Source organism: Monomorium pharaonis, chromosome 6 (assembly GCF_013373865.1).
Source record: "Monomorium pharaonis isolate MP-MQ-018 chromosome 6, ASM1337386v2, whole genome shotgun sequence".
Classification (NCBI taxonomy): Eukaryota; Metazoa; Arthropoda; class Insecta; order Hymenoptera; family Formicidae; genus Monomorium; species Monomorium pharaonis.
The window spans coordinates 17,427,578-17,453,770 of record NC_050472.1 but is presented as its reverse complement, the minus strand read 5'-3'; the positions used below and the strand labels follow the sequence as shown (position 1 = coordinate 17,453,770).

At 39.2% G+C, this 26,193-nt stretch overlaps 3 protein-coding genes across 28 annotated transcripts in view; 1 reads left to right on the top strand and 2 right to left on the bottom strand.

Moving 5' to 3' along the window:
- The window catches only part of LOC105833660 (liprin-alpha-1), a 420,505-nt gene that overhangs the window by 378,609 nt on the left and 15,703 nt on the right, over window positions 1-26,193 (bottom strand). The gene's annotated exons all lie outside the window — the stretch shown is intronic.
- On the bottom strand, window positions 9,727-22,873 carry LOC118646397. Its single transcript, XM_036289182.1, has 2 exons — window positions 19,286-22,873; window positions 9,727-13,049 (listed from the first exon to the last, which is right to left on the bottom strand). Exons 1-2 carry the CDS (start codon window positions 19,306-19,308, stop codon window positions 11,258-11,260), a joined length of 1,815 nt encoding a protein of 604 aa, XP_036145075.1. The 5' UTR covers window positions 19,309-22,873; the 3' UTR covers window positions 9,727-11,257.
- On the top strand, window positions 13,393-14,694 carry LOC118646398. Its single transcript, XM_036289183.1, has 3 exons — window positions 13,393-13,938; window positions 14,570-14,574; window positions 14,682-14,694. The coding sequence occupies exon 1, from the start codon at window positions 13,429-13,431 to the stop codon at window positions 13,918-13,920; it is 492 nt and encodes a 163-aa protein (XP_036145076.1). The 5' UTR covers window positions 13,393-13,428; the 3' UTR covers window positions 13,921-13,938; window positions 14,570-14,574; window positions 14,682-14,694.

Sequence of the window (26,193 nt, the reverse complement as noted above, 5' to 3'; positions counted from 1 at the left end):
CTCAAACTTGTCATACGTATTGAATTTTCCCCGAGTAATGTGGTTACACAAGCCTGCACGTTCCGGATTATACATTTGTGATCCAAACTGCTTTTACAAGATGTTTTTTTGAGGTTAGGAAAAACTGAGCCAATTCAGCAATTCTGACCTTGGATTTAAATTCGGCGGGTCAAAATACATAAGAATAGACTAGTCTGGTCCGCCCGACCAACATTAAAAAAAATTTTTTTTTGAGGTTCGGAAATGCGAGATAACTTTGCAATTCTGACTTTGGATTCGGATTCAGTGGGTCAAAATACATAAGGATTGACTAGTCTAGTGCGCCGGACCAACGACTTTTTTTGTGTGCCTGTGTAATTAAACGACTTCTATGAAAACATCCAAACGATTCGATATTAGGTAACCAAGATGCATTCTTTACCAAGATACATTTTATATAAGAATATTCTTCAATTTCACTATCAAAAGACAGAAAGTATATAATATTCAGAGAAAAACACACAAAGAAGGAGGAAATATACACACACGTATATATATGTACATAGAAACATTGCACAATATTCTTTACTCCCCTCTCCCCCCGTCTCTTTCTCTCTCTGCGTAAAAATAATGCAATCTCTTTTTTCTTATATATAATATATAGTTCTAGGTAAGACTTCTAATATTAAAGAAATGTAATATTAAGTAATTAATATTAATTAGTTTAAAAATCGCTTTCTTATTTTCAAAATTATATACCAACACACATACACACGCGCGCGCACGCACGCAATCACACATTCAGATGCACTCACAAAAGAAAAAGAAAGAGTGCTGGCAAATTATTCGGTTTAGCAACGCCAAGTTTTTGTGATAAAATTTGTATTATTAGGTGTACAAATAAGTTTCCAGTAAGTTTGTTCCAGTAAAATTGTCAGATGTAAAACGCCATTATCGTAAAGTTGGACATCTGTCAACAACATAATTTTGAAATATTAGTGAATTTTTATCAGTATAATATATTCTTTTGTGTGCGAAAATGTCGAGTTTTGAGCCGAATAAGCGTCATTTGCGGGAACTTTTGATTTACTTCTTCAATTTAAAAAAATCTGCAGCTGAGGCGCATCGATTGCTTATAGAAGCATATGGTGAGGCTGTCTTAAGTGAGAGAAGTTGTCGTGAGTGGTTCCAAGTTTAAGAACGGTGAATTTGACATCAAAGACAAAGAACGTAGCGGAAGGTTGAAAGTGTACGAAGACGCGGAATTGTAAGCATTATTGGATCAAGATTCGTGCCAAACGCAAGAATAACTTGCACTTACATTCGGGGTAACTCAACAAGCAATTTTATATCGGTTAAAATCATAAATACCCAATTTTTGATTTAAAAAACGGCGGAAACTTATTTGTACATCTAGTAATATATTTATTTGTAATATTTGTACAGATAATTATTTGTAAAAATGAATGTTCTATTTCGTATAAACATCCATTTTTATAGTTGGCGTATTTTCTTCATATTATCAATTTTGTAGACAAAATAAACTGTTTGTTCTTTTTGGGGAAAAGATAATTTTATTAAAACTTCGTACATTTGTAGTGCCAAATTAAAATTATTTTGTACAAAAATAGATTTTTGAGGGCGTTTTATGCGCGCGTACTTGGCGCTTTTTAAGACCTTTTTTAAAAAGGTAATTTTGTTGGGATTTTGCTCATTTTATAGTGTCAGATATCTCATTTTTTTAATAATATATATGAAGGTCTTTAAGACAATTTTAAAGTCTATATCTAATTAAAGATCGAGATTCAGATTTAATTAATATAACGAAACAAAGTTATATTGGTTTTATTCTTTATCTGTAATATTCACATGTTTATTTCATTGAATATCAATTATTTTTATAAATAATAACATATATGAAGACAATTTTAAAGTCCATATCTAATTAAAGATCGAGATTAAAATGGAATTAAAATAACAAAACAAAGTTATATTCGTTTTATCAGGGTTGAAAAGTAACGCATTACTTGTAACGCCGTTACAGTTTTCGTTACTTTTTTTCGGTAACAATCGTTACTTTTTTATGTCTGTAACGGTAACGGTAACGTCGTTACATTTTTACAGTAACGGCAACGAATTTACTTTTATCGTTACTTTAGTTCCCTATTATCTTTTATATCTGTTCAATAAATCGCGCGCATTATTCTTGATTAGATAAAAATATTCCGATATAGGAGGCTGGAAGTCAATGTCACATGAGAATGCCCTGTTGAAATATCCTGTTGATGCAATGCGTGAACTTTTTATTTTGAGATTTAAAATTCGACTCTAGATATTGTCTTCAATACGCAAATACATACAATGTATAACCTATCTGTCATTATAGGTTACGTGCAATAAATGCAATTATAAAATATTTATTTTAATATTTTATAATATATTTTAAATATGTTTGAAAAATATTCTCTACCTTATATCTTAGGCTGCATTCCGATAGTCATTGCTAGTACTAAAAGTCTAAAAGTCTATAGTATATGTGTGTGTGTGTGTGTATATGAAACGTGAATTATAGATTTTCAATACTGGAAGTGAATATTGGAATGCTTAATAATGACATTAATTTTTAAAAACAAAGTTTAATAAAAATTTTTGGCAAAATAACATTTGTGAATTACAATGTGAATTTTTATAAAGATGTAACGAGCCGTTCCTCCGCCACCAATAAAGCATATAGATACGAGGCCGTTACCCTCCTACCTCGTGTAGTCCCCTCCGCTTATCTCTGTCTCCCCGCACATCTCCGCTCCTCTTGTCACCAAACGGGGGCTATAAAAGCCCTCCGCTGGTGATAAGAGAGCAGATCTCCCCGGTCTAGCGTACTGAGCCGACCGATCCATCTCAGCGTACTGAACTGAGACTCCTAGTGCACCGACTTAACCTCGCACCCGGTTTTCTTCGCTAGCGCGCACTGAGCGCTTCCTCGCGCCACGCAGTGAGTGGCAGACCACCGCCTCGCTCGTTATCCGGATCCCGGTACGCGCAATGAGCTACCGATCCCAACCGCACACGGGGACCCCGCACTGAGGGGAAACCGCCGACGCGAAGAATCATCCACGCGGGATGATCCTCGCTGACAACAACAGCTGATCGCCGAACAGCTGATCGCCGTAGCTGCCGAGCCGAGCTCCGCGCCGCACCGCACAGTCGCGCACCGCCGCGACCAATCGTAGCGCCGCATCGACCGACTCGGCGAATGGAAGCGCCGTACCGCACCGCGCAGCCGCGACCGTAACACCGCAGCCAATCCGGCTACCGCCGCGACCGATACGAGCACCGCCTCGCACCGCAGCACCGAAATTATACCGCCACGAGCGCCATAGTCACCAAGACCGGCCGCTACCATCGATCGACGCGCCGACCGACCAATACACGGGTCGTACGCCCACCGCAGCCAATCCGGCACCGAAACTCTATGCGCACATGCGCACCGCGACACACGTCGCCACAATCGCCCGCGCCTCGCATAGCGAGATTTTATATATAAGTTGTACATATTAAAGTAGGGACCCTGTATATAATAGATAGGAATGTATTAGAATAAATCATAGTTGTTAATCATACATCTCATGCCTCCATCATTCACTTAACCAGCCCGCCGTCCGAACCCTGAATTGCCCGCGGCTATCCGTAGCCAATAATATTCGAAAATTCACGGTTACAAAAATAAGTATACTAAAAAAATAGATATTAACATAAAAAATTAGAATAATTATTAGTTGAGTTTAATATAAAAAAGCTTGCTATATAGAAACTAGTTTAAAGTTTTAAGTTTTAATATCGATTATTAAATAATGTAATTTTATAATCTAACATCTTACTTCAGCATTTCAAAGAAGTAACTAAAAAAGTAACGAATTGTTACTTTCTAAGTAACGATAACGGTAACACGTTACTTTTTAAAATAAGTAACGAGTAACGGTAACAAGTTACTATTTACAAAAAACTAACGGTAACAGTAATGCGTTACTTTTTTAAGATAACGTTCTCAACCCTGCGTTTTATTTTCTTTTATGATTACATTTTGATTCATTTTTATAATATGCTTGTTACATCGTGGATGGAAATACGGCTGTGCTAATTTGAAGATTAGAATAACACTATGTGTGGTACAATTTTAGAGAAATTTCTTAACATTACAACTTAATAACAATATTAGTAGGGGAAGTGCGCCGGTTGTGGGCACGCTCTAGTTGTGGGCACCCCTACATAAATTTGGACAGCAAGCATACGCTACTGATCTGAGTACTGAAAAACGTGTATGTTGACGGTACGCAGTTTTCGTGTTGATACCGAAACGAATACACGCATTTGCGTAGTAGCTGTGAGCATAGTAAAAATTTGCAATAAATAAACAGAAAAGTGATTTTCTACTCTTTTCGAAGTGCGATAAATCGGTGTGAATTCTTTCAAAAAGGTAAGTGTTTCATTGTGTTTGCAGTGTTGTTATTGTATTTTGTGATTTCATTTCGTATTCAACCAAAATTTTTGCACCACATAATTTGTTAGTCTTTTGGAAAAATAGCTGTCATTCCCGGTTATGAGCACCTTCATGTAACCGGTTGTGGGCACCCTTGTTTTTTTTTCATTTAATGCGTGTGTTTGGTTGAAAAACTGCGTAATATCGTTCTTTATGTTGACGTAACGTATTTTATCACTGTTTTTATGCATTTCACGCATTTTTAGCCACGTCAACCTCGGAAAAATTATTTGATAAAAAAAATGAATTTTAATGCGCTGTTGCAAGCCATTAAGTGTTTCTTAGCGGACAATAAACCTGTCAAAGGGATTGCTAAAGCATATGACATTCCTCGGAGCAGTCTGCAACGCTATTTGAAGAAAGTCGCAGCCCAATTTGACGACATTTCATCCGTGGAAGATGGTGTTTTGTTGGAATTCGTCTGGACCTACTGCCACGGAAATTGACCACCGCAAACTCCATTAAATGCAATGAATACAGTCGTCCGGTGCATTTAAAGTGCGCTGATATGCGTGCCAGCTAATTCACATGCAAGCATTGTGCTTTTGATTTCGAAGATGAAGAAGGCGATAAGTAATGTGAAAATGTGTCGTCTTTTTTTGTTCTTTTTGCCAGTGAAGGCTTCTAAAATAAATAAATTTTTATTTTCTCTTTATTTGTGGTGGTTTTCCTTCATATTTTTCCATTTTTAGCGAATTTTTCAAGGGTGCCCACAACCGGGTACAAATTTTTTTTGTCCAAAAATTGTCACTTTACTAAATTTTTGATAAAATTTTTCTAGTTGAAGAAATCAATTTAGTTCCTTCACTGACAGTTAGCTAAGGCCTCTAGCTTTCCACTGGTACACATATGTCTGCATAATATGTATTTAGTCAAAAGTTATGAGCTAAAAACAAAACGGTGCCCACAACCGGCGCACTTCCCTTACATTATTTCGACCATAATATATTAAACATATCAATGAATTTTTAAATCGCCTAACGGTCTACATCGGATCTTAGTGATGGATATAATTCTTTTTTATTAAATTTAATTTTCTTAGCTTTATTTTAAACTGTGCGCCGACAGGATTCGTCAGACTTAAGACACAGTAATCCTGTCGACGCACAGTTTAAAATAAAGCTAAGAAAATTAAATTTAATAAAAAAGAATTATATCCATCACTAAAATCCGATGTAGACCGTTAGGCGATTAAAAAATTAATTAATATGTTTAATATATTACGGTCGAAATAATGTACTAATATTGTTATTATACGTCATCGCCTAAAAAAAGTCGTGCTTTAGGATATACTGTTATTGCGAGGAATAATACCATATGCCTCGGTGGTCGAATTGGCTAGAACGCTCGCACGGAATGACGAGAGATCCGGGTTCGAACCCCGGTTGAGGTATTATTTTTCGCAATAAATTAATTTACATTTTTGGGGGAAAGATAGGAAAGGGGGATTATAAGATGCGCTTGAACATCGAAATTTAGCTTAGTTACTGTGTCTTTAGTCTGACGCCTGTCGGCGCGCAATTTAAAATAAAGCTAAGAAAATTAAATTTAATAAAAAAGAATTATATCCATCCTTAAGATCCGATGTAGACCGTTAGGCGATCTATTTAGTAGCCGATGAGTTTAAAAACTTATTGATATGTTATAACTTAATATTTCATATATATTTTTTAAAATACTACTTAATAATATTGCTGTCCTAATATTATTAAAATATTTTAAAAACATTTATTATGTTTTTTAAATGTTATTAAACGTTATGACATAACGTTTGATAAATGTTTTTAAAATATTACTGAATAATATTACTGCCCTAATATTTTAAAAACATGAGTTACATACGTGTTTTAAATGTCATTAAACATTATAACATAATTTTATAAATGTTTTTAAAATATTAATTATTTAATACATAAAATCTAAACATTTAATAATTTTACAGACATAAATTAAAATATTTTTCATGTGTTTATAATACGAATTATAAGTTATCATATAAATTATTAAATTTCTATATTTCGCTCCTACATTTAATTATATTCATCTGTTATATACGCATATATTACCGTCTACTAATCATGCGTTTGTCATACGTTTTGTGTTTGAATGTTTATATAATTCATAATGTTACATTAATTTTATTATTGATTTAATGTTATAATAACATCCTGACAAAAACAATTTCTATAAACGTGTAAAAATATTTACTAAAAGTAAAAAATTTATAAAAGTTTTTAATATGTTTTATATATATAATATAAATGGTTTATTCCGTACTCCCTTTCGGGGTCGACGGGATGTTTTTTAGGGATGCAGCAAACCCCTTATAGCCCGGGAAGTAACGACATTTAAAAAAAATGATTTGCTTAGTCTTGGTATAAAGCGTTTTCTCTTATTTTAGTAGTATTGTTGACGAAATGCAGAGTCTGGCTGCGGAATGGGTGACGCCTTTGATCTTGTCACGAAAACACTTACGTTGAAATAATTTGCTTAACTTTTAGGTATTTGTGGCGAGTCAGGGCTAACGCGCCCCTGACAGTACGCCACCACAATACATTGTTAGAGAAACAGGACCACGCGCCCCTTGACGGTAGGCTACCACAAGAACACAGTAAGAAATTCGAGATCTTACTTTCCAAAAACGCGTTACGCACGCTCACCACTAGAGGCCCTCCTTACTCAAGAGTAAAAAGCCAGTTACCAGCCTTTATAAGGAGCAGCGGTGAACCGGAAAGTCACTCTTTGCGCTCTGAAGCAGATAGTCAATTTTGCGAGCAGAAAGCACTACGCTTTACCGCCAGTACAGTCACCACGGCGACTACTCCGGAAGAAGCCAGGAAGCTGCAGTGGAGACTCCGGGCGCTCACGCTGTCACCACTCCGGAACACGCGGCCACCTCGTGTACTGCTAGCCGAGGGAGATCTGAGGATCTGGAGATACACCTCTCCACGGTACCAACTGCCGGACCTATTAGAGAACCTCGCCAGGGACAGCTGCAGTGTCGCCACACAGACGGACACCACAGACGACTGCCAGAGAGATCAGGCGACGCAGACAGCCCTCGGAACCACCACCACGAGTGGAACGCAGACCAACCGCAGCAGTCAGGCCGGCAGACCAAAGCGGAAGAAGGCTAAACAACGGAGACCATCAAAGGAAAGACTGTCCAGGGTAAAAAGGCATCGTATCGAGGGGCCCGCTGCTACGCCGCCCAAGAGCGTGACCGACTGTAACAACAACGAGGAACCAGCATACCGGGTTACAGTCACCAAACCACCATTACGGTGGAGGCCTAAGGCCTAAAGTCTTTTTCACAACGGCCCTTATCAGGGCCACTTGAACATACGAAAATATAGTAGTGTATATATGTACATAGTGTATAGCAAAGAATAAATATATATATTCTGTTTTACCAACGGCCTAGTTCACTGGCGAAAGACCTATCCCAAGCGACCAAAAGAAACGAACACACCGGAACGAGCGAAGTTCCGCCACAGTATTTATTGTTTTTGTATTAAAAAATGTTTTAGTAGAGTCTGGCATGCAATTGGCACTGGAAAATGAGTCTGGAATCCTTCCAAAGTTGTTGCAAAAACTCGATGTGTAGAATTATTTGCTTAGAGTTGTAACTTTTCAAGATAATAGTTGAAATATGTAAAATTATAAAAAAATAAATTTGGCTACTAATAATGGCTTGAAAATCGGTCCGGCAGCCTTTTTAATGTCATCCGCCCGAGCGCGCCGGCATGCCGGCAGCTCCTTGCCCGCCGTCCCTGAATATTATTTAACACTTTACACATTACAAATGACTTTATTAAACGTAAAATTTATTAAAGTAACAATTTCAATATATAAAATTGTAAAAAAAAATAATGTGGCTGCTGATATTAATCGAAAAATTTGTCTGGCAACCTCTTTAACGTTTTGATTAATATCATTATTACTTTAAATTTATATTTTTTCTTATTGTTATTAATTTTATGGATGTTAAAGATATCGCGAATCATTTCTTTATAATAAAGGATCGCCACATAGTTTCGAGAATTTTCCTGAGCTAACTAATGTAGCTAAGCACTCTGTTTTTTGCATGGTTTTCACATACTGCGCGTCTGGGTACGCCAAAGCCTTCACAAAGCACAGGGTTATAAATACATAAATAAAAAAAAACAACAGATTTTAAGTCTGTTTACACTAAAGTAAGTTTTTATACATAACGCTTTCAGTAGGTTTTGAAGGCAGGTGTAAGTTGTGTCGAGCAGTAGAGACTGCATCACGCCGTGTTATTATTTGCAAATAATGACTTCAATTAACATATTTTGCGTGATTTGTAAGTCAACAAAATGAAAACTCAATGTATTTACGGACGCAACGTTGATAAAATGTAAAGAAGTTTTGAATATCCGAAAAGCAAAAAAATTGAAGTTTGCAGATATAATATTGCCAACAATCGTCACGAACTTTTATTGCTTTTATTTGCAATGCTATAAAAATTTTACTGCTTTAATACGCAAATACAGAGAAACTGCAAAATTTACGTCACAACCAAGTTCATCTACATTAAAGGCATCAGAAACTCTTTATGATATAAATGCACCTTCGACATCACATGAGCCATCAGTATTTTTGCAAGTAAAGAGCGACCGCAAAAACAGTCCTAAAATCGCCCGTTTCGTAGTCACCGAAATTTGAGCCGATTTTGGCGATGAATGTTGTACATCATGAAATCTTAATCCTCTGAAAATTTCAGATTGAGCATACCTTTAATACTGAGATATGACGAGTTAAATTGGTCATTATACACCAATGAAGAGTATATGGCATTTTATCCGTTCAACACAAAAAACCTCGAGGTTATTTCTCATATAAAAAAATGTTTTAGATAAGATTTGTTTATCTGTTAGAAGACTAATTTATTGTGACCTCAAATCGACGTTTAAGTCAAAATTGTGAATGTCATTTAGAGGTCAACTTGCGATTTTCAGAAAAATATTTTTTAACTCATGTCAGATACCTATTTCTGCGGTCTCTGAACGAGTACACGTATATACGAGTACTTTATTAACGTTAACGTTATCTTATGTCAACACGGTTTTATCGTGCCATATATTTTATAAATCCAATGACCTGTTGTATCCCTGGTCTCGGGATACAGTGCGGGACCGCTGCCGATGACTCCTCGGGATCAGGTTTCCAAGAGATAACGCCGAGAGTTAATAATAAGAGATATATATTTATTCTTCCTGTACAGTTTTCGTTAGCGAACCCGAAAGATGAGTTACTTCGTCTAGTTTGTAGTTTCGACGAGCGACATATACTCGTCGCTATTATTATTGATTATGAGCCCACTCGTTCTCTTTCCGCGGTCTTTATATACTCAGCCTTTCGGCTTGTTACCAAGGGGTGTCACTCGCGGTCACGGGCCTTTGGCCCGTGCACTAGCTTAGCCAGCAATTGCTAGCTAGGCGCATTCCACCGGAAATCAGGAGATTTCGGGTGGCAAAATGAGTAACCGGATATGTAGCTCGGTGTGATGTCCGGTGTGAAGGCCGGTGCGATGCCCGGTAGCAAGGCCGGACGGTGTCGTCGCGCGAGGTGTCACTCGACACCCTTCTCGTTATTACAAGTAGAGTTTGTGTGAGTGTCGCGCACTCACAACATCCCTCCCCCTTATTGGAAAGAAAACGAGGGGCTGAGTTTTCGCAACTAATAGTTTACGCTATCTTATCGCTTTTCCTTAGTGAAAAACTATATACTAATCGCTATTTCTTTATTGTTTTATACTAATAATTACATACCATTTGTAGCTGGTATTGCTCGTTCTCAGATTCGCGTACACACAGGTTTTAAAATCTTTCAAAACTGAACATGTTCATGTCCAGGGTCTCGTTTACGGCCTCTTCTTCGTCGAGGAATATCTCGATGCACTTCCGGCAGTTTCTGGCAGGGCACACGTTCATTAACACTTTTCCGCATTTGAAACACTCGGTGATCGTTTCCCAATGTTCGTCAGGTGAGAGCTGCGTCCGGTATCCGTGTGCCGATGGATCTCGTATGGTGCAATAAAGCCGGTATCGTTGGCGATAACAGCTTCGGCACCATCTTCTCCAAGGAAACTCTGTTTCCACTAGACATCTCTCTGTTGGTTGGAGGCAGATGCTTCGTAGAAGTCTTTCGTATCTTTCTGGGTGGTCCAATGGGCGCACTCCATCGATGGGCTGACTGAGTTCAAATTCCACAGGAATTTTCATCCTGTCCTTGGAGTTGGTGTGTGTGTTGTAAACTCTATGTCACCGGGGTAATTTGCGGGGCTGGTTCCGCCTGGCTGCTGCTGTTGTTCTTGAGCTTGAACTTTGTTTATCGTAACGACAGTATCGAGTCTTTAGGGCTCGATTGGGTCGTCAGTTTTTATAGTCTCGTAGGAATGGAAGTGGTGGGGTGTAATTCCCTAAATCGGGCCATATATGGTCATAGTCAATTCAGCTATGCACATCCGGTGTGTGAGCGAAATTTGCAGAAATAAGTTTTTTGATTCTTTGGTTCCGGTGTAACGCGATATATCGTGTGATATATGGGTCTAATTTTGTTAATCCGAGACGTAGAGCTGTGCAAACTAATGCCACGTTTTTTCCCGCAGGAAATAATGGATCAAATTGTATATGATATATATAATAATTACTATTACATATAGTTGTTAATTACTATTACATATATATACATATATATATATATATGTTTTTTGTGTTAGAAACGTGTGCTGTTGCTTCGTTTTAGGATAGATCTCGGTATCGTATATTCTGTATCTATATCTAATGTCACCCGCTTATTGTTATTCCGTTTTTTCTTTTTTATTATAATAAATCCTATTACTACGGCTATTATTATTATTACAATTGTTGTTCCGCTTGTCGCCATTGGAAAAATAAAGTGTGGCGACTGAAAAATCGAACTTGAATTTTTATCTAGTTCGTTGTCTATCTCCTCTAATTTATCCTTGGAATTTTTTAATTCCGTCGGATTTGGTATAATATTTTTTAATTTTATTTCTTTGAGACCTGTATCGTTTTCTAAACCAGGCTTCTGTAGTAGTGAAATATTATACTGAGGGAGATATGATTCTACTCTTGTCTCATGTGACATCTTGGGTGATCTTATAATTGTATTTTCTGTCACTAACTTACAGTTATTTTTTAATGTAATTTTACCTACTTTTTCAATTGTTTCCTTTATTTTTCCATGGTCTTTACAATGTAGAGTAATTACTTGCTTTCGTGGTGACGAGTATAGCCACGAGTGTGAATTACTTAACGCTATCCAAAGACTGTGGTTCGACGTCGCATTTTTTATGTTACAATTTTTATAATGATCTTTCGTTTCTAGATACATTTTTATCTCGCAGATAGAGTCTGGGTTTATTTGATATACGGGGTGATTTTCCGTGCATAGGTATTCGGTATTTATCTCTATGCATTTCCGCAGGTCGTTCTTTGCGAGGGTTATGTAAGTACGCTGTTCTGTGTCTATTGCAATCAGGGGATTGTTAATTTCTACGAACGAAAAAATGTTGTTCTGACTTGGGATAGGTAGCGGAATTACACTTAGTATTTCGTATTTTGGCATCGAAATTAGAGGGAATCGTAAAATAGTATATATATTTATTTGATCGCAGTATGCGCCTACTGTCGCAAATTTCTCTATTGTCGACCATTCATTCTCTTTTATTCTGAATGGGAAGTAGAGTCCTTCGGGCAATTGCGAGCTAGCGTCTTTAAGTGATTCTATTATTATTGATATAGGTGTTAACCGAGGATGCAGAATTCCTTCTTTTAAAAACGTTAAATATTCTAGTACGTCTTCCGCGTCGCGTGTTAGATCAGACAGTACCGCGTTAATTATTATAAAATTTTCGTGTAAGTTACTTTGGCGTTCGTCTTCTAATAATTTTGTTCTTAGTTTGTCTGTCGCGTCCACGAGAGTATTTTCGTTTTGTCGGATAGTTCTTTCACTGTTATCAATGTGAGCGATAGTGGCTTGCATTATTTTTATTTGGTTTTTTATTGCGTGTTTGTTTAATTCCTGTGAGTCGTGTAATACCGTTAGTTGTTCGTTAATTAATTTTTCATCGTTTGCGTCCATCGTACCGAACAATGATTTTGCGACTGATCCTATCCCGTCGATTAATCCTCTTTTGTGTATTCTTGTATTGTATGTTGAGTTTATGCGTTCTATTAATTTATTAGTTCTTTCACACCCTTTTTCAATAACGCTGTGTAAATTTTCGCATGTTTCTTTCCCTATGACTGCTATCATTTTGCATAGATTATCCGTTTTGCGTACGTATTTTTCTACCTGTGCGAGTCGTTTTGATAGTGTCGTCACGTCTATCTTGATGACCACTTTCCAGAAGGATTCAACCTGATGTAATCCTCCTAGCTTTTCAAAATATATCCCTGGATGGTGCGTAAATTTTTCTATTTCATACGGTGCCTTCATGTCCGGGTCTTCTGCGGAACTTAGCGTCACCCAGATTATAAATCTGTAATTATTTTGTTTTATTTAAAAAAAAAAATTTTTTTTTTTTTTTTTTTGTATATATTATTTTTACTTGCTACAAAAGTATTTTTATATGTGATCGCTGTGGGACCGTGGGAGCGGAAAAGGATTCTCAAGTTCAGATGGGAGCGGAAAAGAATTCTCCAATTTGTATCGTTTATCATTTCGCACTTCGAAATGTGTCATATTTTCGTTTCCGTTGCCTGTGTATCTCGTTGATTCCTCATTTTTTATCGTATGCTTAGCGTTGCATCCTGTTATCTATTTACACCTTTTTTCGTGTGTCTTTTCTTCTCCGGACGATCCGGTCCTTTAGTCTCTTGTCGGCTATCTGTTCGTGCGTTTGCTTGTTTTTTATAATCATGTCTCGTCGTGAGTTTTTCTTCGCGTCTTCCAGTGAAGAGAGTGCTGAGGAGAGTGAGAACAGTTTCGACGATTTCAGTGATCTTGACACTGTGGCTCTTTTGGACGAAAGTTTTTCGTCCGTTGATGAGGAGTGCACGGGTGCCGCTGAGCCATTGCTCGTTAGTGGGTTTGAACATTTATCAAACCCTGATAGTGCTCCTTATGGAGATTTAGATTTATTCATGGACCTTTCTCAGGAGTCCGAAATGTTTGTTCCCGCCGGTGCGGAGGGCGAGGTGTTCTCCGAGTGTTTTCCGACCGACGAGCTTGGGGAAATTTTGATTCCCGCCCCTTTGCTTGCTCGTTTTTTAACTAATGATTATAGTGAAGAATTCGGTGGTGACCTCGATTTGGAGTTCGAGTTTGCCGTGGATCAATATTTGCGCGAGGGAAACTTGCCTCGTCTGGATCTTTCGCCGGAGGATCCAGACATGGACGCGGTTGACTAATCCGTGTATAGATACTTTGTAGTATAGTAGTTTGTAGTGTGTAGTTTAGTTTTAGTGTTTAGTTTAGTTTTAGTGTATAGTGTATCCTCTGCTGTTATGGATTATGTTCCTGGTTGGCGGTCTTCGTTTTGGTGAGTCTAATTCTTTTTTATTTATTATATTTCTCTTTTTTCTTTTTATTGTGTATGTGCGTGCATGTGAGCATGTTTTTTATCCTCTCTTTTGACCGCGGGTTAGGCCTCAATAAACGGTTTCAGACGGTTTACGTGTACGCGCGTCGTTGTCCTCCCTCGCCTTATTGTATAGTTTATATTAGAATGTTTTTCGGTTACCGTATACGGTCCGGTCCATTGCGCGTCGAGTTTTTTCGATCTTCCGCGTCGGAGCGTTTCGTCGTAAAGTAATACTTTTTCGCCGACTTTAAATCTTATTTCTTTTGTCTTTTTATCGTACTGCGTCTTGGCCTTGGCCTTTTCGTCTTTTATATTTTTGCGTGCGACACGATTAGTGGCTCTTAACCTTTCCCGTAATTCCTGCGCGTAATCGTCGTAGTTGTAGGTAGGTTTAGGCGGTTTTGTCAGGGCCGTCGGCAGTTCTGCCTGTCGACCGTAGATTAATTCAAACGGTGTATACCCTGTCGCCGTATGAGGCGTTGTATTATACGTGTGCATCGCGTACGGGATCCATTCGTCCCAATCGGTTTGGTCCTTATTTATATAATGTCGCAGGTATTCTGCTAAGGTCCGATGTGATCGCTCGAGGATACCATTGCTTTCGGGATGATATGCGGTAGTCTGAATTTTATTTATCTTCAGTAGCTTGCACGTATTCTTGAAAATTTCGCTCAGGAAGTTAGTGCCTTGGTCTGTCAGTACGTATTCTGGCGTTCCGTATTCCAGGACGATTTTCGTGACAAATTCTTTGCTCACGGTATTTGCTTCCTGGTTCGGTATAGGTATTGCCTTACTAAATTTTGTAAGATGGTCTTGGAATGTCAGTAGGTACCGATTTTCATTTTTCGTTATTGTTAGTGGTCCCACTATATCCAGTGCACATTTTTCGAAAGGTCGGCTAGGCGTGTCTGTGACGACAAGAGGGGCTTTTATTCTCCGAGAAAGTTTATTTTTCTGACAAAGCTCACATTTTTTAATGTATCGCTCTACATCGGCCGTTAATCCGGGCCAATTATGTGTCAATCGTATTCTTTTTATTGTTCTCTCAATTCCTTGGTGCCCTCCCGTAGGTGCATCATGATATTCGTATAGAATTTGTTTTTTCTTTTCTTCTGTGTACGCTGGTTCGCATACGTTGTCTTCTTCCTTTTCATCTTCTGTAGATGCACGTGCGTATTCGCCGTCTTCGTCTAGTGTGAGGATTCTATCAGCTGCTTTGGTAACGTGAGCTTCCCGCTTCACGTTGCGACTTAGCGCGTCGGCGTTCGCGTTCGCTCGACCGGCCTTATGAATAATTTCATAGTCATATTCCTCCAGTTTTAATCGCCATCGGATCAATCTTGATCCGGGGTCATTTACGTTAAATAACCATATAAGGGGTTTGTGGTCAGTTACGATTTTGAATTTTGTCCCATAGACATATGGCCGAAAGTGTTTTACAGCCCATACTATTGCAAGTAATTCTTTCTCTGTCGTGCTGTAGTTTTGCTCGGCGCGGTTTAATATTCTGCTCGCGTAAGCAATGGGACGGTCTTTTCCTATCGGTCCCTGTGACAGTACGGCTCCTATTGCATAATCTGAGGCGTCGGTAGTCACGTTGAATTCTTTTGTAAAATCTGGGTATTGAAGTACGGGCGCCGTAGTTAATTTTTCTTTTAATGTGTTGAAAGCTATTTGCTGTTCGGCAGTCCACGCGAATGTTTCCGTCTTTTTTGTTAGTTTTGTTAATGGTTTCGCGATCTTGGAAAAATTGCTGATAAATTTTCTGTAATATCCGGCCAGGCCTATAAATGATTGGATATCTTTGACCTTTTTGGGCTCCGGAAAATCTTCTATAGCTTGCAATTTTGCCGGGTCGGGCGATATTCCATTTTCGGAAATTACGTGTCCTAGGTAATTTACTTCCTTGCGCAGGAATTCGCACTTGTCCGGTTGCAACTTTAAGTTCGCTTCTCGTAGGCGTTGCAATACTTCTGTTAGGCGTTTATTATGGTCGCTTAAACTCGATCCGTATATCACTATGTCATCGAGATATACTAGGCATCTGAGTCCTTGAATTCCCATGAGTACCGAGTTCATCAGCCTCTGGAATGTGGCTGGCGCATTTTTTAATCCAAAGGGCATCCGATTATATTCATAATGTCCGTATGGTGTCGAGAACGCTGTCTTTTGTTTATCTGGCTCAGCCATCGGTATCTGATGATACCCCGACGCTAAGTCTAGCGTCGAAAAATATTTGGCGTTTCCCAGCTGATCTAATATTTCCTCAATATTGGGTAGGGGAAAAGAATCGCCAATTGTTAGATCATTTAGTTTTCGGAAGTCGATCACGATTCGGAGCTTCGGTTTTCCAGACGAGTCGGCCTTTTTGGGTACCACTAGCAGTGGCGCATTCCATTGGCTCGTGCTGGCTTTGATAATGCTATCATGCAGCATTTGTTTTATCTGTGTATTCACCTCTTCCTTATGCCTTGCGGGGAGGCGATACGGCCGTACGTTGACCGGCGATGAGTCGGCTTGTGTACGTATCTCGTGTTTCACTGCTGCAGTGCATGTCAGTGGTTCTCCACTGAGGTGGAAGGTATCTTGGTATTCTTCGCATATCCGTGTGAGTGCCTGTCGTTCTTCCGAATTGAGATGCTGGGTACGCAATGTTTGTCAGATTCGTTTGCTTCGTGGGAGTTTATTCGCGCGTTCCGCCTCGTTGATAACCGCGTATATTTGATGATCACTTTCGTCGGGATCTTCTATTGTCACGTGCGGCGTGCGTATCTCTACCGGCTTATCTGTGGTATTTATGATGCTGATTACGCATGCAAAATTCTTCGGCTTGACCATGCATCGTCCGATATATACGCCGGGCTTAGTTTCCTTCGCCTGGATTACTCCGGGCTGATTTCGGTTAGTGGTTGCTCGGACAATAGTCTCGCTGCGCGGTTGTAGAATTATCTTACCGTAAGGTTTTATTTTGAAAGTGACGCCGGCGATGTTCAATTGTTGTTTGTCGTAATCGCAGATCACGCGGTGATTTTTCATGAAGTCCAGTCCCAGTATTCCATCGTACTCCATGGGGAAGTCATCCTTGACCACGTACATGGTATGTCTTAATACCTGTTCGCCTATATTAATGTGGGCTTGCATGCTTCCGATTGTATACATTTTGTGCCCCGTTATTCCCGCAAGGGTGATTTTTTCGGGGGAAATTCGAGTTTTCCCTTTTAAGTTTTTTACCTTGATGAGTGAAAGGGTTGCGCCCGAATCGAAAAGCATGTTTATTTCTCCTGAGCGCGTTTCTTGTATCGGAAGCGTGATTTGATCTAGGCCGCCGCTCGGCTGGGCGGCTCGAGTTACTTGCGCGACCTGATACGTCTGAGCGCGCTTATCTTTCTTTCCGGCTGTTTTCCTTTCGTCTTCGCTACTAGACTCGGATCCGGAATTCTTCTTTTTACGCGGTTCGATCGCTTTTCTAGGGTTGTTATTTTTATTCCCATTATTTTGTGGTCGAGGAGGGTGATATGGCGTTTTGTTGCGAGGCCTCCCGTTCAAGTGCCAACACTCGGCTTGTGTATGGCCACGTTTTTTGCAATGCTTGCAGAATTTCTCTACGGCATTTATACGTGTTTTATCAGGTTGTGGTAATGCGAACCGGTTCGAGTAACGACTGTTGCGACAGTCTTTTCCGTGGTGTCCTAACTTTCCGCACTTTCGACATTGTAGCTTATTTTTGTAATTATCTGCGGCCGGCATATAATATTTTGGTTTCGGGCGGGAAACTGTTGTTCCCTTTATTCGTTCTTCTGCGGTCGCGGCTGCTATCGCATCCTGCAACGTTGCATATCCTCGCGATCTGACTACGGCTTTTGTGTCGTCGTTTAGCCCTATCTGATAATTCTCAAGCGCCTGTTGTTGTAGGATATCTAATATCGCGCGTTTATTTTCCGTTGTGTAATGTTGTCGACCCTCTATCATGGACTCATACAGATCCATTGTTAATTTGTCGGCTCTAAGTCCGTAGGTCCGTGCATTTTCTCCGGTTCTTTGTTTGAGAGTATTAAATTCAATTTGCAAATGTGTGGTGCTCTTTTTACTCACGTAGCACGCTTCTAATTCCTGTCTTAGTTGTTCAAAATTGCGAATCTTTCGCGTTTGGAAATCCAACATTGCGCGCCCTTTCAACTTGGTGCATAGGATAGCTCCTAACAGAGTTACCTCATCGTTCGGATCGATGTTTTCGACCGCATATGTCATGGCGCTTAGAAACTCTTGTAGTTTACTTGCATTCCCGTCGAATTCAGGGATCATGCAGCGCGCTTCTTTTAATGGTAGGGACCCGCGACCTCGCTGGTGGCGAACATCATCGTGATCTACGTAGGTTGTGTCTCTCCTACTGAGTCGCGATGGTCGATAGTCGTGAATGCGCTGAGTGTGTACTTGCGTTTCCCGTACGGCGTCTATGTCTGTTTGTAACCGACGTAATTCTTGAATCACCGCGCGCAGAGTGTCTCGGACTTCATTGTCTCTCTCTTGTGCTACGTTTGGCGGTGCTGCTCGTGCAACTGGGTTTTCGCGGATTTCATGGTGTATTTCTTGAAGTTCCCGCTCTGCGTCGGCTATGAAATGTTGAGCCTCTGATTGTTGAGTTCCCGAGGGTTGAGCTTGTTCGTTGGTACTCATTTCGTATCTCTCGAAAATTTCTTCAGGGTTAAAGATATCGGAATCGTACGAGGTCAGCGAAAATTCATCTCGTGAAGATACGCGGCTCGGAGTGCGACTAACGTACGGTCTCGTCCGTCTGTCCACGCGGTCTCGTCTTGTCACGTCAACTGCGTCGGTGGAAAATAAACTGGCGTCGAGGGCCCCGAAAGGAAATTCTCGCTCACGTATGACGTGCTCGGGTAGCTCGCTATCGCCGTCTAGGAGACGCCCTAAGGCCCTGCGATCGTTATCTCGATCCTCACGGAGGGCCTGTGCCGCTCGCCACGCTAGTTCTAACTCGCGATAGTGTATGGATCGCGCCGCCGCTCTACTGAATAGCCACGATTCGTTTCTTATCGGTGTGCTATTGTCGTCGGACATTCGCTATCGTTAGTACGCGTTTCGGTAATAGTGTTACCGGGGGCCTAATCAATTCGGGTTCGCGTGTCGTTTTTATTACAAGGTTTTTGGTATACAAAATAATTTCGTGGACTTACATTACCGCGATGTATCGCCGCATGTTGTCCGTCGCTCAGCTGCTTGTGGCTGGTGCGTCACGTTGCGGTAGGTCGGTGTCGTCTTAGATAACACTGCTATCGCTGTTGTCCGATGCTATCTTCCTTCCTTGTCTCGGAGAATCAGCAGGTCGGCTTTGTTGCGCCTCGGGTGAATTGTCGCCCTGGCTTTAATGTTTCTCTTCGGCGGTTTTCTTCTGTGCGCTGAGTCCGTTAGGGAGCGTTTTTTCCCTTTTCGGTATTTTTCGGCAGTGAATCCCACCGCTGCCACCAATTTGTTGTATCCCTGGTCTCGGGATACAGTGCGGGACCGCTGCCGATGACTCCTCGGGATCAGGTTTCCAAGAGATAACGCCGAGAGTTAATAATAAGAGATATATATTTATTCTTCCTGTACAGTTTTCGTTAGCGAACCCGAAAGATGAGTTACTTCGTCTAGTTTGTAGTTTCGACGAGCGACATATACTCGTCGCTATTATTATTGATTATGAGCCCACTCGTTCTCTTTCCGCGGTCTTTATATACTCAGCCTTTCGGCTTGTTACCAAGGGGTGTCACTCGCGGTCACGGGCCTTTGGCCCGTGCACTAGCTTAGCCAGCAATTGCTAGCTAGGCGCATTCCACCGGAAATCAGGAGATTTCGGGTGGCAAAATGAGTAACCGGATATGTAGCTCGGTGTGATGTCCGGTGTGAAGGCCGGTGCGATGCCCGGTAGCAAGGCCGGACGGTGTCGTCGCGCGAGGTGTCACTCGACACCCTTCTCGTTATTACAAGTAGAGTTTGTGTGAGTGTCGCGCACTCACAACAGACCTTATAACAATATTTCAAATATAGATACTACCGATTTCTAAAATGCTGCGGTATTTACTGTGATTTTTCTAATAGTTTTAGTAGTGGTAGCTTTTTCACCAAGATATTTTACAGATTACATAATTGTTATTGGGCTACGAAAAATTGTTAACAAAAGTAGTATTCTATAATTTTTTTTATTAAACGTATAAGCGTGCCCTCGGGGACTGTCCAGCATATTTATACAAGGAAACACGCTTACAGAGATTGCCCCTACTCTCTACTTTCGTAGGTCGAGCGTCAAACAAAGATAATATAAAAGACAAGGACAAACATGTGCGCGTTTCACCATATTTTCGTCCTAATAGATAGGGAGAAAAGAGGTCGAGAATCGATAATAAAATACTATTGCACATACGAGAGAGATTCACGCACAGTAGGCTGTTGCAGCTATATAATGACTCTGATTTGGTACCTCGGATATGGTCAATATCATTATTTAAAAGTACCAAATCCAAAAATATACAATATATGTATAACGATCTCTAAGCAAAGAGATGAAATGGAAAGTGAGTAAAAGTCAAGACTTCATCGTAAAAGGCAAGAGGACTTACGCTAATCAAGCATCCCGAGACGTAAGAGGCGAGGGAACTCACACTAATCAAGCACTCTGACAGACAGAGAGGCAAAGAAACGCTCATCTCGAATTTTTCTGAAAATGTCCCTTTGACCTCTACATGACCTCGCAAATTATTCCTTAAAAGTCCATTTAAGATTACAAGTAATTAGATTGCAGAGACAGATATCCGACATTAGTTGACAAACATTTTATTGAATTTCGTAAGTTGATTTCTAAATGACCTTCACAATTTTGTCACCTCAAATTGACTTAATTGTCAATTTGAGATGACGATGAATTAGTCTCCTATCACTTGAACAATTTCCATCAGAAACATTTTTTAGTTTTAGAAATAATGTTAAAGTATCTTATGTTGAACGGATAAAATGGCGTAACCTTTATTTGTGAATAATATCAACTTCTCTTCATATCTTAGCAATGAAAGGTATGCTCAATTCAAAATTTTTAGGGGATGAATGTTTGATGATACATTTACCACCAAAATCATATAAAAACTCGATGACCACGAAATGGGTGATTTTTGCGATCGCTCTTTATATCAGAGCCATCAGCACTTACAACAAACCCACCGTTTGTAAATGTCACGTAACGCTCGTATCATTAAATATAAATATTTTCGTTCATTTTGAAAAATATTTTAAAATATATGTTTTATAATATTTTGTTGTTATTGTTACCATAACTGTAAAATAGTGCTGGCAAACAGAAAAACTTATATAAATTATTCGTGTAATTTTCAATAAAACAATATATAAAAATTTGTAATTGTTTTGTAAATCTAAATACTTTTCGTATTTAGATTATAAAAAGTTTGAAAGAAATTAAAAATTATCTCGCAAATAAATTTATTTACTTCAAATAAGAGGCAGCAGATAAAGAACTTTATAAAATGTATATCTTACATTTATTATATAATTTCGAAAGCTTTGTATATATATTTATTTCGATATAAGAAATAACATTAAAAACATTAATTTTTTCTCATATAAAATTTAAATTTTTGTGCTAAAAGAAAGAATATACTTTTCTATTAATTCTTATCTTTCCTAAATAACACTATTTTTTCAACTGTTATACATGAAATATATATTTTTCAGTGGAAGTATTTTCGAACAAAAACAGTACCAAGCTTAGCGATGTAGAAATGACTATTTATCGAAAATTGAAAGTTTAATTTCAAATAATGCAGATTTTTAATCAATACATTTTTAATAAACAAAGTTGATTGATTTCGTATAAGTGCATACTTGCATAATGTCGATTATTTTAAAATACGGTTTTATTTTTAAATATTTATTTTATGTTTTATTATTACATAACATACATGTCATAATTACATGTCAGTTCAATTTATAATATATAATAAGCACAAAATTGTTGTTTTTCTTTAGGTAAGCTCTAATAAAATCTTTTTTAATAAGTAATATGTTAATAATATTCAGAGATGCGACGGGCAGTGGGCTGCCGGTGCGCTCAGGCGGACGACAATAAGGGCTGCCAGACCAATTTCCCAGTCACTATTAGTAGTCAGACTCATTTTTTAATAATTTTACATATTTCAACCATTATCTTGACAAGTTACAGCTCTAAGCAAATGATTCTACATATCGACTTTTTACAACAACTTTGGGAAGATGCCAGACTCATTTTCCAGTGCCAATTGCATGCCAGACTAAAACTCTACTAAAACAATTTTTTTATATAAAAAACCATAAATATCTATATGTTCAGTAGTAAGCAAATTATTCTAATATGTTTTTACGATAAAATCAGAGGCGTCACGACGCCCATTCCAGCACGACATGCTAGCCAGACTTTGCATTTCGTCAACAGTACTACTAAAATAAGAGAAAACGCTTTATTCCAAGACTAAGCAAATCACTGACACTTTTCTGTCATTACCTCCCCAGGCTATTATAATACAACTCTAGCACCTCTCCGTACATACAAAATTAACAACATACATTATATACCATTATACAATATCCTCAAAGTATTCCCTACACGACCTGGCCATTGAGCAGCCTTACATATTACACCACCCTCCCGTCCTCTCTCCCTCAACCTTTCACCCTTTCTCTCTTTCCCCACTCTATTTCTCCCCCATTGTCTTTTCATCCTTCGTCCTCCAATCTTCCCCTTTTCTCTGCCTCCTTTCTCATCTCTTCCTCCTTCTCCAGTCTTCTCCCGGACCTCTTCTTCACCTCCCTCCTTCTCTGCATCGTCCCCTTCCTCTCCTCCTCCCACCCAACCTCCTATTGCCTTTCTGCCAAAAACACTACTCCTCACCCCTCTCCCCCTCTTCGTCCTCCTTCCTCTCCGTTTTTTTTTCCTCTCGTCCTCCATCTGCTCCTCCTGTCTCTCCTCCCCCGCCATCCTCCTGCTCAGCGCCTCCCTTGCCCTGCCACACCACCTTCGCCCCTCTTCTTTCTCTCTCATTTCTTTCCTCCACTGGCACCTTTTCGCTCTCTTCTACCTCTTTATATCTCTCCTAATCCTCCACTCCTTCCCGCCTTTCTCCTCGCTTTCCACTCCTTCAATCATCTCTTTCTCTCTGGACTCTCTCCCATCTCTCCATTCTTTTTACTCACTCTCACGCTATCCTCCCGCATCATTCCACTTCTCTCCTTCCTGCCTCCATTGATCTTCTCCTCCACTGCCACTGCCCTCCTCCTGTCCGCTCTTTCGCACTCTCAATCTTCTCACTTCTATATTCCTCTTCCATTTGACCTCCTTCTCTCCTCTCGCCCTCTCCGGCGCCTCCCCGGACCTCTCTCTTCTCTCCTTCACCTCCTCGGTTCACCTCCTCCCATCTTCCTCTCATCTAACCTGCTCCTCCAACACCTCTCCCATCTCTTCGTCTTCTTTACTCATTCCCCCGCTCTCCTCCCGCATCATCCTAATTTTCTCCTTCCTGCGCCCGTTGATCTTCTCCGCTGGCACAGCCTTCCTCCTGTCTATCCGCTCCTTCGCTCTCTCCATCTTCTTACTTCCATATTCCACCTCTGTCTTCTCTATCTACCTCCTCCTCTGTTCGACCTCCTCACTTTTCTCGCTCTCTGGCACCTCCTCGGACCTATCTCCTCTCTCTCCTCCACCTCCTTTGTTCACCTCCTCATACATTCTCACCAATCCTGTCAGTTTCTCCGTTACCTCTCTCATTCCTCTCATCTCTCTCTTTATCTTCTTCAGCTCTTCCGTCGCCTCTCTCAAGTCTTTTCATCTCTCTTTTCGACAAACCACGTGCATGTAAATACAAGCGTGCCCAAAACACGCTACCGCCATCTCCTCTCTCAGTATTGCAAACCTTCGCGTGCCACCGCACCAACCAATCGACCGTTCGTCTCTCTCGCCATTGGCCACCGCTCCGATACATCGATATTCGATTCCACGGTCCGACTCTACCCTTCCGCCATCTACTCCACTATCTTCACCGGCCATACTCTCTTCTCCATATACCTCTAACGCTCTCCTTCACTATCCCATCTCCTCGATCTCAACCGTCGCTCCATTATCTGCCTTCTCATCGTTTCGGCTCCAAATTTTCACACCTCGACTGCTCCCACTCTCTTTCTTTCCGCTACTTCCCTTCAATTCCACCTGTATCACTCGACACCTTTTTCATGATTATTCACCTCCCAACTCTCCTCCACTCCTCCAATCTCCATTTTCTATCACAAACTCCAAAGCTCACTACCTCACCTCCACACACTACGGCGCCATCTTCCAATCTTCCCAATTTAATGTTTCATATAAATATAACTTTTTTTAAGTAATTTTTAAAAAATAACAAAATACAATCCTATTAAATAAAAAATTTATTGCAAATAGCATTTTTTTAAATATACAGTTTTATAAAAAAATACAAAAATTAAAAGTTTAAAAACTTTTAATATTTAAAATTTTATTAGTTAAAATATTTACTTATTCATATAATATTAAAATTATATTTAAAGAATTGTATTTAATGTACTAAAATTAATTTATTTATTGTTTGATATAAATATTTTTTTATAAACTTTCAAAAAAAATCACTTGTTACTAATTTCTATTAATATTTTATAATTATATAATTTTAGCTTTATAGAAGAACACAGTAAAAACACATACTTTTATTTTGTTATTTCGCATATATAATAAAAGTAGGATATATACGTATGTGTACGGTATTGCAAGAATTAAAATAGTACCGTGATGCGTAATATTAGAATAGATATAATTGTACCTCTGCAGGCACAATTATATTTAAAAAATCATATCCGAGGTGGTGTTTGCACAAAGATTAATCAGTTCAATCAGTGTTAAAAATAGTACATAGGAAAATAGTTCTGACTATCACATCCATATTAATATATATATTTTCTGTATGCTAAATTTATTCGCCCGGAGGTTTGGAATAATTTTCGCGTAAAGGAGTTACAGCTCAAAAATCGAAACGTACATATTTCGCGAGCTCGTAAATGGACACACAATATTTAGTTATGAAATAATCTGCGTGATTTTAAGTACAGTTCTTTTTTGTGTTGAAAAGGTTTGAGGCAATTTTATCGTAAAGGGGTTGCAACTCAAAGATCGGAATGTATGCATTGTAAGAGTTAATCTTTGGAATTTTGTACGCTACATTCTTAACATGATTCTTAATAGGTTTCATCATTTTTTCTTACATTTTTTTCGAGTTCCATTTAGAGGGTTGTTTGGGGTTTAAAGGAATGAGCTCAATAATTGCAGTTATATCAGCTTAAAAGCTCATTAAAAAACTCATAAAATTCTCCCGCAATGATCGATTCAATATCTTAATTTTTAAGTGGTGAGAGGGAGGCTGAGTCGACCTTAACTCAGTTCCCCCACAAAAAATGTTAAATTTCTACTCCTAATGAGCTTAAAAATTTTAATTTGTGGCATGTAACAGCTCATAATTTTGGGGGGGGGGGCAGCTCAACAGATGTGAGTACGCAGTTTAGTGTAAAAATATTAAAAATTGCAAAAGTTATGGCGTTTTTGTGAAAAATTTTTATTTGTACGGCATTACTTGTTCTGCCGATTTCGATTTTTGAAACTAATTTATTTCTCTTTCAAAACCATTCTCCCTTCATTTTGAGCAGTTGAAGAACATACATTTTTACAGCCTGGAAAAATGCATTCTTTTGTTGCACTCAAAGTAGTGCCTGGTCAATTTGACTTCTGTGTGTTCTTTATGTTCCATACAGAAAGAGTGATCTTTAAGAAATAATATAATACACATAAAGTAATATAAAATAATTTTTAAAAAACCGCCGACGAGACGTTTCGAACCCAGCTTGCTGTCTCCCTTTATCACTAGTCGCGTGTCCCACTGCGCTATACGGCACTATGCAACGAGTTTTTCTTCATGTCTTACAAATCACATTATTGATTGTTATTGAAAAAGTATTGGACGAAAAGATCAAACACGGAACAACTTTTTTTCGATGTAGATTCAAC